Source organism: Oreochromis aureus, linkage group 10, assembly GCF_013358895.1.
Source record: "Oreochromis aureus strain Israel breed Guangdong linkage group 10, ZZ_aureus, whole genome shotgun sequence".
In the NCBI taxonomy this organism is placed as follows: Eukaryota; Metazoa; Chordata; class Actinopteri; order Cichliformes; family Cichlidae; genus Oreochromis; species Oreochromis aureus.
The window spans coordinates 10,890,982-10,904,810 of record NC_052951.1 but is presented as its reverse complement, the minus strand read 5'-3'; the positions used below and the strand labels follow the sequence as shown (position 1 = coordinate 10,904,810).

The 13,829-nt window shown below is 39.3% G+C and overlaps 1 protein-coding gene across 1 annotated transcript; it reads right to left on the bottom strand.

Moving 5' to 3' along the window:
• Positions 1-487: 487 nt before the first annotated feature.
• cnih2 (cornichon family AMPA receptor auxiliary protein 2) lies at positions 488-11,386 on the bottom strand. Its single transcript, XM_031743084.2, has 6 exons — positions 10,606-11,386; positions 8,613-8,681; positions 4,805-4,852; positions 1,842-1,954; positions 1,621-1,764; positions 488-1,490 (listed from the first exon to the last, which is right to left on the bottom strand). The coding sequence occupies exons 1-6, from the start codon at positions 10,684-10,686 to the stop codon at positions 1,463-1,465; spliced, it is 483 nt and encodes a 160-aa protein (XP_031598944.1). The 5' UTR covers positions 10,687-11,386; the 3' UTR covers positions 488-1,462.
• Positions 11,387-13,829: the final 2,443 nt, after the last annotated feature.

Here is a 13,829-nt window from a genome sequence, read left to right as displayed (position 1 = left end):
CCTACTGATATCACACATCTGAACCATCACTTATCTGCAAACAGATCCATCTAATGAACACAAAGGCCAGCGCAGAAAGGCTTTACTGTTTATAAATCTTGGTCATCAGCAAGATTGTGTGTCTCTTACGTCTGTCACCTTTGAAGCTGTATGTTTGTAGATGTATTGCGATGTCTTCGCTGTCATCGCACTTCTTAAACAGCTGAAACACTGTCGTAGAGTCGTTATTGTCTCATCTGCCACTTTTGTCCCACTCACTGTTACAAACACTGAATAACACTGGATCGATATGTCTCATGACTCAATTTACATTGCTAGATTACTGTTATTAATTGCTTTTTTGTACATGAGATGACTATGCTATGCTATTCTACCTCGAATCAGAGAAGAGTTGCTGTGCTAAAATGACTATAGTATAAATGCAGATGAATAAAAGTAAACATCACTGGAAAGAGGAATAAGGTGCTTCCTGCACACTAAAAAACACAACAAAACTAAAGTTTTTTTGTTTGTTTTTTGAGGAAAAAAAATACTGTGCCAATAAAATAATGTGCTAAAGAAAGTAGAATTAAAGATAAGGTCTGAGAGCACAAAATACTGCAACTACTTTCTAGTCTCATCATTTTTCTTTTGACCTTGATTTTATATTTGGCACAATGATTTTCAGCGGTAACATTTTGGCATGTTTGAGCTGAACGCTCTTTGGAAAGCATGAACCTAGCACATAGTGTAAAATATGCCCTCTCACGTATGGACACACCTATTTTGAATGCGCATCATAAGCATTGACCCTTAAAGTCAAACTTATTTAAGTCAAACCAGGATAATTCCTTGCTTTATTTTTCATTTATTTTTTGTCTCATTTGACTTTGCGTTTGGCAGAGACTGGCATCAGGCAAATCTTTATCCTCTGTCCTGGTTAAAGGTGTCTGTGCACACTCCATTAAACCTCTTACACTGCTAACCCATTTCCTGCAACACGATCAGAGTAACGGTTTGACGTCAGAGTTTCCATATGCAAAACAATCCTGCTTTTAGTACATTGTCAAAGTCAAAGAATACAGACATAATTTTTCATTTTCCAGTCCCCAAGTGTTTGGAGATTCACAGTGAGTTGAGCGACTGGATTATTAAGAGCAGCGTGGGGAAAATCCAGCCCTTCAGAAGTATTGTTAAATTGTAAAATGGGTCAAAGGCAACACAAACACCTGCGTTTCAGTCCTTCAAGATTTCATCCGGTTGTCCGACAGCAGTATCGGGTGTACAATGATACAATCGAAAAGAGGCTTTTTCGAAAAAATTCACATTCACTCAAATTGTTCTTCATGCTTTGTCCAAAGTTAGACTTCCAAAGCCCAAAGCCAGAAAGGTCAGAATACATGGAGAAAGTAAAGGTTTGTGTCTCCGTTTGTTCTCCAATTTTTCTTTTACAGTTATTTTATTTCTTCATTTCTCCTGTTTGTTAGAAGCTCACCAAGGCGTAGACCATACTACAACAAGAAATAGTGCAATGGATGAAAAAATAAAATTAATTTAACAAATTTATGGATCGTAACACACGTCTAAGGATTCTTTGAAGTGTCATTATGAAATGAGAAACATTGTAAATCTTCCACTTACCTGTAGAGATAATAGAAAAATGAGAGAAGATAAAAGCCCAGCTTACACCAGGACTCTTTCTGACAGTAGTTGAGAATGTCCGCGTTCATCACGCTGACAGGATCATACATGACCTCTGAGCCATCAGCGGGCCGATGAAAAAACCTGAAAGAGCAGGAGGTTTGGCTCACTCACCCATCAGACCAACACAAACTAGTTACACATCTGCTGTGGGACCGTACCTCCACAGATGGTAGAAGAGCAGCGGGATATTTAGGCCAAGTGTGACCCACTCTCCAGCACACATGAACATCAGGCAGAAGAGACCGTGGATGGAGTACTCCGGTACCACCAACTAATAAGAAATTTAAGAAGGACGGAAACTGAAATGATTAAGTGATAACACTCCAACAACTCTTCAGAAAAAACACTGATGTGATAGAATTACAGTGTACAAGACCACACTGCAGGGCAAACACTTTCACACGTAAGGTGTTGCTGTTAGTCATGGCTAGCTGCTGTTATGGGTGCAAATATACGTTCACTTGCACGTGGACTGTTTTTTATACATTAGTAGAAGGTGATTAAGTTGCTGACCTTTTTCCCCTGTGAGTTAAAGTCTAGCGTTTGGTTGTTAAAATACTATTTGAGAAAATCTGAGAAAATCTAAAACTCAAGATGGCAACAGGATAGCAACAAAGGTGATAAAACTACATTTATTGTGAAAGGACAAAAACTTTTGGGGGGCAACTTGAGGGCAACAGAAACAAGCTCTCAACACTTACTTCATATCAAGATTTTAGTGTTTCATGCTGGGCAGGGAGTGTGTTACCACTTTTCAGAACTTTTCTCTGAAAATAGCTGCTTGTAGCAGCCAAAAACAGTGCAATGAGAGCACTGAGAATGAGCCGACGCTGTAATGTCTGGGCTAAATGAGGCCAGCTTGCAAGCACCAGAAACCACAGTTCCTTAAGTGGGCACTTGAAAGTTGTTCTACAAGTCAGTGAGTGACCATATAATCCCATGTTAAAGAGCTTTCTTGTTCCAAAAAAGAGTTTTGGTTGCTATAACTAATATACCCCTACAAAATGACTACAGGAGGTGAATTTTTCTTTATTTAGCTTTAAAGTTTTCACCTTAAAACTTTTAAGCTTAAAGTTTTCACCTCCGCTAATTCAGATGTCAGACTCGGGCTTCAGTGTGGGGGAACATTTTAATAAAACTGTTTTACAGATAATGCTGTGGCTTTGTACTTCAGTTTTGGTGAGTGAAATTCTAGTATTTCATATTTGTTACAAGGTCTGTGTATCTGTGTTTCTCATTTTCACTCATACAGTCTATGGATATGCCTTGCTAACTGTGCTAACAAGCTAGCATGGTTAGCCCCACCAGTAACCCCTAGTAGGCTTCTTGGTTGTGGGGTGACCTGCCTGAGGCAGTGTTGCCAACTCCTCAGTAAGGAAAATCGCTATTGGTTGTCCTAAAAGTCGCTAGAAGTCGCTAAATGACGTCATCACCTAATTTGCATAATTGGTCATGCTAATATAATTGTAACCAATGTTGCTGGAGAGAGAAATAACATCGTGGAAGAGACATAAAGTGAGTAAAAAACGTCCTAAATGCATTTAGAGTTTATTTAGAACTATAAATTAAATTTCTTTTAGTAATTATTGTTTTTTTAATGTCACAATTCCAGCCCTGCTCCTTTACCGGGCTTGGACCGGCAAAAGTGACCCAAATAAGCACTCTGGTGGAGTTTGTGTGTGTGTGTTTATAAGTAGTTTTAAACCTTGTGATCCACAAAACAGCATAAGAGTAAAGAAGAACTGACTGCGATAAAGCACCCGCTGCTTGTTGAGAGTAAAAGCGATACGCGCTTTCACGTCTTTTTTTAGCGACTTCTTTTAGAAAAAAAGTCGCTAGGGGGTCTGAAAACTCGCTAAATATAGCGACAAAGTCGCTAAGTTGGCAACACTGGCCTGAGGCATTCAGGGTAGTTTTGCCAGTGTCTACTTTTAGTGTTTTTACTGCTAAAGACCTGTTTCTTGCAAATGGCCTTGTAAATTTCTTGCAGATTTTATTATAACATTTTTATCTTTAAGATTCTTAGCTTAACACCAAATTTTGTTTGAACTTTTAATTATGTTCATTTCAATTTATTTCATATTTTATAAAATGTTGCATGGTCTATTTTAAGCGATTAATTGATTAATGTAATTTTTTATAAAATCTATTGTTTATTTATTCTGTTTTTGGGAAGTACTTTGTAGTGCTGTACAAATGAACCTTATTTAATGTGAACTTAATTTAATAAGAACTATCACATCACACTCACATACACGTAGCAATTTGATCTTGATGCTAGTTCAAAAATAGCGCATATGGCTGCAAAATAACTGCTCACATTTCTTTGAGTGACATCACAACCTTTAGCTGGCTCCATCAATCATTACAATCTGTTTCAATATTATTTGAATAATTTTAGTGGAACCAATTTCAGCAGTGATTGGTTAGAGCAAATATCACTAATACATATGTAGTCTAATTACCAGGCTAGATTAAACCTGTGTAGCAGTTAAGGGTAATTGAAATTATATTTCCACTGCAGCAATGAGAGTTCCTTTTCAATAACATGGTGGTATGGTAATTATGCATCAGTGGCATTTTATTTTCTTGCACTGAGCAGCTATATAAAGAAAAACGTAAAAAAACAAACAAACAAGAAAATGGTAACAATTTGAACCCAGGGCAAACATTCTCAGAAAATGATCTTTAGTACATCAGCATATAGACCCCAATACTGCAATTAGCATGGTGGCTACTGCCTATAAATTAAACCTTGTAATTTTATATATTTTTATTTATTTATCCATTAACTTTGAATCAAAAACACCTAATGGCACTGACCATCTTCAAGCACAAGCATGTTTAAAATGGCCTCCACAGTATGTGATCTTTCATGGACACAAAGTTCTTTTTCTGAAAGCCTTGAAATAAAAAGCTGACAACATCTGGGCTGTATCAGTGCTCTCCATCACTGTGTGCCTGTAAAGAGGTAATGGCGTGTTGTGGGGACGGCTACATGTGAAATGAATCAGTGTGTGTCATGGTCCTCACAATGAAAAAAGACAAACGGTCATGGCTCTGTGAAGCCCCTCTGCTTTAGTCATCCACCACCAGCAGATGAAAAACAGCTATTACTCACCCTACGAAGCAGGTTGCAGATCCTTTCAATGTTGAGAATCCTTTCTCTCTGTGGAGAGGATATAAAGAAAGTCCAGTCAACAATCAGTGTATTACTGTCAATGCCTAACAGAAATAGCTGTCTCATAGCAGAAACAATAGACGATCGTAGACTGGAGGGAATCTTATTTTGGAGGATTGTTTTTTAAACTGGACAGATATTAAATATAGTAATAAAATCTAAAAACAGGACCTGATGGCTAGTTTTATATTAGCATTCCTGCTTAAATATCAGTATTATGGGTATAGTGATACTGTAATATGCAGCTGTACGTTACATTAGATGTCCAGGCCAACAATAGTACCATGGAAAAATACACTTAAAACTGATAGTAATTAATTAACCACCTACTTTTTAAAAAAACTAAAACTCCCAAGTTTGTTTTCATCATACGTCTAAAATACATATATTTTTACACATCTGTCATTTGGTGTAGTTTCATCATAGATCTTTTTTTTTTCTTTTTATTTCGGTTAGTTTTCAGAGTGAGTTTGCTATTTTCACTTTAGTTTATATTGTTTAATAATATTAAGTTTGATACAGTTTTGCTTTTCCTTTTTTTAGCCGCAGCTTTTTGTTGTTATATGTGTGGTGTCTGTCAGAAGTTCAAGACAATACAATACAAAACAGTATTACAATATTAAAATACACAGACCCACACATACAGTCATGTAGACATCCCTGTTCCAATAAACACACACACACACAAATACTTCTTCATTCTGGTATTGTTGGTTAATTTGACTAAAACGATACAAAGACAATTCATATGGATTTTTTTTTAGTGCATTTTAGTTTTATTCATTTATTTATTTTTGTTTTTCAGGCCAGTCTTTTTTTTTTTTTTATTTATAATAACCTTGGTTTGGTGCAGACAGGACTTTTCATTGCTCAGAATAGGTATTTGGCTGTGGACTATAAGGCCATAACCATGATCTGGGCACATACAACAGGCACAACTTCTGCATGAAATATGAGTTAAATATAGGTTTTATTAATGACACTAGTGACAGTCCTGATCTAGAACCTTAATTAATGTCATTAATCATACCTGTGCCCACCTATGGCAGAAGTCAGACTTGTTATTTTTTATGAAATTTGAGAGACACAAACTGTATATTATACTTGATTACATTCATTTACAGTTAATAATAATAATAATAATAATAAAATAATTACAATGGTGTTGATTTGTTTTTCATTTATGTGGCTGAAAATTCATATTGCATGAAAAAAAAACCCTGTGCGCACATCTCCCACCTTATCTTGTAAAGCTATCAGCTCGGAGTCTCTCGTGAGCCATTATAGAAAGCTCAATTATCAGTTTTAAAATTAAAGCCATCCGTCTTTGAGTGCATGAGCCTGACATCAGATATTCGGCTCATGCAGATGTTTTCTTTGGTTGTCCATTGATTAGTCAGCAAGGCAAATTAGATGTTTTGCTCTACTTCATTTGCCCCGTTTATCCGTTTTCATCAACAGAAAGTTATTGCGTTATTGTGTAACCATAATGTCTACAGTCAGATAATTATCACGGAGGCTGTTAATTTGCTTGGCTTCATTTATTTTGTTAAATATAATACATCAAGTGGATAAGCATGTCTATTCATTCTGACATATTGAGGCATCTATCTTGGCTACCAACCGGTGATATCGTCTTCCTGTAGCTGGAGCAAGATCCACCTTTTATGAGTCTGTGGACATAAATTAAAACTGGTGACCTGAAAGGGGAAAGTGGATTTTGCCCTGAATTAGACACAGGCTCTCTACCCTCACTGCTGTTAGTATGCTCAGTGTAATTTCCTGCCTTTTTTCTTTCTTTCGTTCTTTCTTTTAAGTCCTTCCTCCACGGTGCTGTTATTTAAGGAGCGAAAGTGCCAGCTTAGCTGCTGTGCATCATACGGTTTGTTGTTGTCGGTGTAAATCGTTGCGCTGCTCAGATTTTACAGCCCGTAGCCTCCCCGAGGTGGCCCTATTTGTGTCAGGTCATCCAATTCGCTCTGAATATTTAATAGTTCCAATAAAGAAACATGACTGAGGACGTTAATCAAAGGCAGCGGAGACATTTCACAATATGCAGAAGAGATAAAGGAGCAACAATTACAGGGCAAAGAGTGCTGTAGTTAGATTGGTAATCTAATTAAGCACTTATTATCAGAGACGCAAATGAGTGATCTCCCTGACAATCTGCCTCATAATTTTTCTAGAGCTGCTGACATAAAAGGAGGCCTGAAAAGGAATAAATTTTAACACTATGATGTGTTTAATTTTGTTGTTTTAATGGGGGAAAGAGCCATAGAAGGGCTCTTTATGGATGGGGTGGTTCTCCCTCTGAGACTGTTACTGTGATTAAAGGCTTTATGCAGAAACCTGATTTAAAAACAGATGTTTAGCTTCTTCTGCTCTGTCTTTCTATTATTTCTTTCTCTCTCTTCCCGACAAATATTGACTGCTTTTGTCCTTTTTTGTACACAACCGCACTCGAGCGAACATGTGTTGCTCTCAGCTAACCACAAATATAATTGCTGTTTATCTTCCATGGCTGTTGCCATCGCTTGTCTTCTGTTTGCGCAGCTTATTGATTTTGGGAAGAGACCGGCAGCATCACGTCCTGCCTGATCCAGTTATTTCTGAACACATTTGAATCGGTGACATCAGACAGCGTGTTTAGGTTGTCACCAGTCCTACAGAGTGGCCTCAGTACTTATCTCACTGCTGTGAAACCAGAAAAGTTCTAATGGGGATTGTTTGTCAGACATCTCTCCATCGTTGTCCTGAGGAAAGTAAAAGATCCACTGTGGCTTTTGTGCTCCATTGTATTTGACTGCATTATAATTTACAGGTGTTGCAGTTATTGTGTCCACCCCCTTGTAGCTGGCATGCCTTCACACTCCTACAGTCTGCTTTCACAGTTTCCTCTCCCACTCCTCATCACTCTCACTTTGCAGTTCAGATGCAGGTTCACATGATTGCTAGAACATTAGCTATCCTGTGAAAACGATAATCACAGCTGCTGTTAACTTGCTAAGCGAATAATAGCTCGAACTACTGACTCATGATAATGTTATTTCATCTTCAGAAGTAAACTTATACATACTGTAAGCAAACAGCTCTGCAACATGAGAGGATAAATAGTTGCGCTAACTTTCAATCAGCAATTATTTATCTGTCACTTTGGATCGAGTGAACGCGTTTGTTCTCGTTATGGTGAGGTGAAAACTCCAAATTGCACTCCTATTGTGGCGACACTACAGTATCTCATTGTCTAAAAAGCGACTTCATTTGCATGAATCTCTGTAACTGATTAAACCAACGAGCCGTGGTCTTTGTAGGAGGCTGATTGCTTCAATCTGCATACAAATGAGCATTCAGGGAAACACTGCCTGGGTGTTACTGTAGCAATCACCTGGAAGCTTGGATTAGTGTTTTCAAAGTAGGGCAAATATTTGATTTAGAAATATTAATGAATAAGGCTAAATGTAGCTGAATTAAATATTTGAAAGCTTTCGCTCCAAAAGCCCTAAACTCTCATTTACATAACATGATGGTTTCATTTTTCTGTGATTGCAGGCTTGGAAAAAGCGTTTGCTGTGTTTTCTTATGAACGTGAAACTTTGTGAGCTGTGCTCTCAAAATATGCAGCACAGGCAATATTTGGGGGGCAAAACCTTAAATGTATAGTCTCCCTGAAAGTACAAAGAAGGGATTTCTCTGTGTGCACATGAAGGTTTGATCATTCTTGCAAGAAGTGAAACAGCAGGGTTCTTACCGCTCTGGTGGGATTGCTCTGATCGATGGGGTTTTTGAAGTCTGTGCGAAGCTCATCAAACGCAATGATCTGAAAAAAATAATAAAATAAAATAATAATATTGGACACGTGCTAGCTTGTTTTTGTTTCACCACCACTATGCTGCAACTGTAATGCAAATGTAGCTGTTGTCTTCTCGCCATTTGGTTCTCTAAATTTGGTTCGACTGAGTCGGCTGTACACTGTTGCAATCCCTACATACACAGCTGCAGCTGCTTTCAGATCACTTTGAGTACATATGGTGAGTTAGTGGCATATGTAAATGCAGACATTTGCTATTGCCCTTTATGCTGTTAGGGAGGTCATGTTGTGTTGACATCATGTGTGATTATGTAGTAGTGCTTGTGCTAAAGGAATTTTGATGGAAATTTGTCCCTGAATAAGAACAGCTTGGATGGTAAATTCACCCCATACAGCTTTGCATTATCCGATTCCTGTAAAAAAAACTATGAAAAGCTGCAGGAGTAGATAAATGCATTGCACTAAGCAATTACATAAGGCTTAATTTTTACATTGAGACCAGTAATTAAGTTCACATTGGAAGATTAATATTAAGTCACAAATGCCAGGAGTCGTCCAAGAACTGCTTTAGAAATTTAAAATGTAAGAAGGTCTTCGACTGAGCATTTTGTAGCTGGGTTGATATTTAAGAGCATTGCGGTATATTTCTGGTATATACACTATCTTGAGTGTCTCTCTGCATATTTAAATATAATATACTGAGGGCACTTGTTCAGATACACCGATACACTCTAACTGCCTCCTGTGAGGCGAGTATAAGTGACAATTTTTCTCACTAGCTCCCTGATTAATAAGCTCTATAAAAACACGAATAATTCGGAGTGTAAAGGCCACCTGCTGTGCTTATCATCGGCTCAGGTTTTAAAGAGCTAAGCTTCCCTTTGACGGCTCATTGAAAAGCCATAACAAGCAGACGTCATTTGCAGAAAAGTGAACATCAGCAGTGACTGATGGCACGAAGGGGAGAGCACCTTCCACATACTGTACGAGCCTATATGGCTCTCCCTCGTCTTCGTTCACAATTAGCTCTGTTGTAAACAGATGCAGTTTCCATGGCGACACGATGAGCCCCTCAGTGGGCACCATGGTTACTATACCAGTGAACCGAGGTTCTGATTGGTCGACGGCCACATACAGTTGGGGTGCTGTGCCCGTGGGTGGAAGCAGACTGGGGGAAGGGGTGAACAAAATCATAGGTTGATAAGCGTTTCGGTCACATGCTCGAGAGCCGAGCCAGACGCAGGCTTCTCGCTGTCTCTTTCACACACAGACACACTCACTGAGTCATATGTAGTCTCACCCACTTAGTCAATTGGTACGTTAGTCATTTCAAGTCCTATATTCATAATGATGCGTTTTTGTGCTTCGCCATGTTCCTGCCTCCACGGAGGGAATGTTAAAGGTGAGAGATCAAAGCTGCGGTGTTTGTTGAGTCTGTGTAACAGGCAAACTGTGTGCACTGGTCTCCAGCGATAGCTGTGCAAATTCCACTGAAAATGCCTGCGGGCAGACAGATTCACAACAGTCTGGCGGTGAGATTTATGATCACTGTGTTTTGCTGACTGTCTGTACTCATTATCTGGAGTTTGCTGAAGCCCGAACGCCTTACGTGGAAATGTTTATCGTCAGTTCTCTGGGATCATAAGTTGCTTTTATGTAGAGGGATGAAGACAGCAGAAATCTGTGCTTTTTGTCAAAGTGTCATCTGGTGGCTCTTAGGAGATCATTTGAAGTGTCTGATAAGTACAATTACACCTTTAATGCATGTCATTATCTCTAGAGGGGCTGAAGTGTGTATGTTATGTTGCCGGCAGCTCTGTACACCTGTGTGTAGGCGGCCGCGCTAGTCTGCCTGTGTGGGATGCTACAGTGAGGATGCTGCAGGCCCTACGTGTGTCAGTCTTAGTTCTGGTGTGTTCACCGTGCCACTCACCTGCCATATGACAAAGAAGATGAGAGCTGCACACAGTACCAAGGTGAGCATGTAGCAGAAGGCCGCAAAGGTGAACGCCATGGCTGCACCAGCCAGCCTGACAAGGACACGGGTGAAGAGAGAGAAAGGAAACTGGTTCCCTGCTCTCTGCCTCTCTCTGGCTACTGGTCACTCCCCCTCCTCCTTTTACTCTGGTAGAGGCTATTGTTGGTTTTCCCCTTTGATGCAAGCTGAGTCTATATTGTCCAGGTGGGTAAAGCACTCAGTTTTAGTAACAATCAATAATCAGCTGACGTCGCAGCTCCACTGCTTACTTGCTTTCTGTCTTTGTCTCTTTTTGTAAATCTGACAGCAGGACAGCTCCTTCCTTGCTTTGATCTAGGAAGCACTTATATGTCTGTTCACAGCCACAGTAGTCTGCTGCTGGCCCAGTGCTCCTCTTTTCAGTCTCTGACAGGGAAAATGTCTGTCTCCTCCTTGTCCTCCCTGCAGTTTCTCTTTAGACAAAGCCTACACATCATGGGTTTTTTTTCTTTTTTGTTTTTACTCACAAACCACCAAGAGTCTGACTGACACGCCGACAACAGAAGCACAGGTTTCTAGTCGATACTAAGAGCAGTAAAAACAGCGCGAATTATTGTCCCAGTCGGTTATGGCTTTTTGTAGTTTTTGTAGTTTGTTGTATGGCTTTCTGTTCATCTGTTGCTCCGGGATCCAGAACACAATTAATGACGCATATATTTCCATATCATAGTTAACAGGTTTACATCTGCGAGTTGTTATTTACAGAGTCTTTACTTATAATGATGGCTAAACTGCTGAGTAATTATTTACATCCTAGCTGAGATTCAAGGTATTGCTTTGCACGTTACACAGTTATATTCTGACAAAGCAAATCACAACTTGCCACTGCTGATTTCACAAAGTGAGAAGGGTAAATCACTGAGGCAGCAGATATTCTAATTGAATCGAAAGATTAGTTAGCACTTCAAGAGGGCTTAGAGATGCGACATCACGATACATTATTGATAGTTTCAGTTAGCATGGATCGACATCTTGACTGACCTTAATATCGAGTAGCGAATACCTGTGCGTGGTAGGAGACGTGTCTGCCACTGAACAGTCCACTCTTTCCTCTTCTCTGTCAATTTGGGTCGACACCATGTCAGAACTGTCTGCTCTGCATGTTTGTCTCAAGCGCATCCCTCAGTTATCTCCAAAAAACAAAAACAAAAAACGTGAAGCCTTGTCTCTGCTGATGTGCAGGTTAAATAGTTAAATTCTAGCAGGGAAATATTTACACAGAAGCCTGCAGAGTGTCTACATGTTGAAACCCATTCGTGCTGATTTAAAAGAAAAATAAAGCGCTCCTGTTCTCAAGTAAAAAAAATAATCTCCACAGCCCTCAGGAGTCATAAGTTACTGAGTCCACCTTACTATCATCTCTCCTGCTCCTCGTGTACCCTGCTTTCTTTTTCCTTTCTTTCTTCCTTAACTGCCCCTTCTTTTCATCCCTTTCAAAGATTTTGAAAACAGACCTGAATGTTCCTGAGTCTACTGTCTCTGGCTGTCTCTTCCTCTATTTCTTAGACTGCAAGAGAAATATTTCCATCACGGTTGATGTTATAACGGTCAGCCAATAGCATCGCTCTGTCTCCCTCCCTCTCTTGTTTGCTCTCCCCTCTGCCTTTCTCTCTTCCTCTCTGTCTGTCAGACTCCCCCTCTCTTGCATTTATACATTTCCATAATCCCTTGTTCCCGTGAGACTGATGAGGGGGCAGGGAAAGCTGCAAATGTCTGGTGTGCCCCCCTTTCTATTAGCCCCTTTCGCCCAAGCTTTCAGTCATCTGTCATTTCATGAAATATAACTCTGTCTGTTACAGGGTGTTGTTCTCAGTCATTTGTCATTTCCTTCAATTCTCTCCTCTCAGTGCATTCATTAAATACCTCAATCTCACTTTTTGATTATTCGCTCACTCTATAAATGAACAGAATCCACTAGTGCCACCTAATGTAAGTGTTGATACTCGTATTATTTGTGTGGCCAATGTAGGCTTATTTGGAAAAGTAATTCCTCTGTTAGAGGGATCTATGCTATGGCCCAGCCTTTTTAAGCTGCCCCACATTAACAGTGTTGGTATTTACTTATCTTCCACCAGTCTGTGTAGGCTCTTTAATCAAAATGATATTTTTAATGCTTGTATATAACTATTGTTTCTATCCGTGAATGTTCAAATTCACAAAGAAAATTTTCAAAAGAAAAGCAGAAAAAACTAGAAAAGCACATTATTTTTGATTAAGAGGCCAAATTAAAGATCATACCTGCTAGTTAGTATCTGACTTATCCGAGGAGTCCAGTGTGCCAGCTCAAATTCGGGTATAAAAATTTGAATTCAGTTTATTATTTGCCTAATAAATAAGAATGGATAGAATTCAAAAATGTTTGTGTTTTCGTGTGTTTATGGCAATTGGTCTATTAAATGATTAAGTTCAATTCAATTCAATTTTATTTATACAGCGCCAAATCACAACAACAGTCGCCTCAAGGCGCTTTATATTGTAAGGTAGACCCTACAATAATACATACAGAGAAATACCCAACAATCATACGACCACCTATGAGCAAGTACTTTGGCGACGGTGGGAAGGAAAAACTCCCTCTTAACAGGAAGAAACCTCCAGCAGAACCAGGCTCAGGGAGGGGCGGGGCCATCTGCTGCGATCAGTTGGGGTGAGAGAAGGAAGACAGGATGAAAGACATGCTGTGGAAGAGAGACAGAGATTAATAACAAGTATGACTAAGTTAAGTTAAGCACTGTATATACGATATCTCTCTATATACTGTATATATACTCTGTAGAAATACTTTCTATATATAGTATATATTGCCAGACAGAGAAGCTTGATTTGTCACTCCAGAGTCAACTGCCAGTGTTCTTTACACCATTGCATCCAATGCTTTGCACCGCTGACGTAAGACTTGAATGAATGGAGCTGCTCAACCATGCATCTCCATTCCATGAAGCTCTCTATGCACTGTTCTTGAGCTAAACTGAAGGCCACAAGAAGTTTGAAGGTCTGTACCGACTGACCCTACAGAAATTTTGTGACCTCTGTGCACTATGTATCTCAGCATCCACTGACCCCACTCTGTGATTTTACATGGGCTACCACTTCATGGCTGAGTTGCTGTCATTCCCAATCACTTCCAATTTGATTTTTGA

Coding starts and splice junctions, on each gene's coding strand:
- cnih2 (XM_031743084.2), bottom strand. CDS start 10,686: ATGGCGTTCACCTTTGCGGCCTTCTGCTACATGCTCACCTTGGTACTG. Junction 8,682..10,605: donor TCTTCTTTGTCATATGGCAG/GTGAGTGGCACG, acceptor TATTTTTTTCAG/ATCATTGCGTTTGATGAGCT. Junction 1,765..1,841: donor CTCTTCTACCATCTGTGGAG/GTACGGTCCCAC, acceptor CTGCTCTTTCAG/GTTTTTTCATCGGCCCGCTG.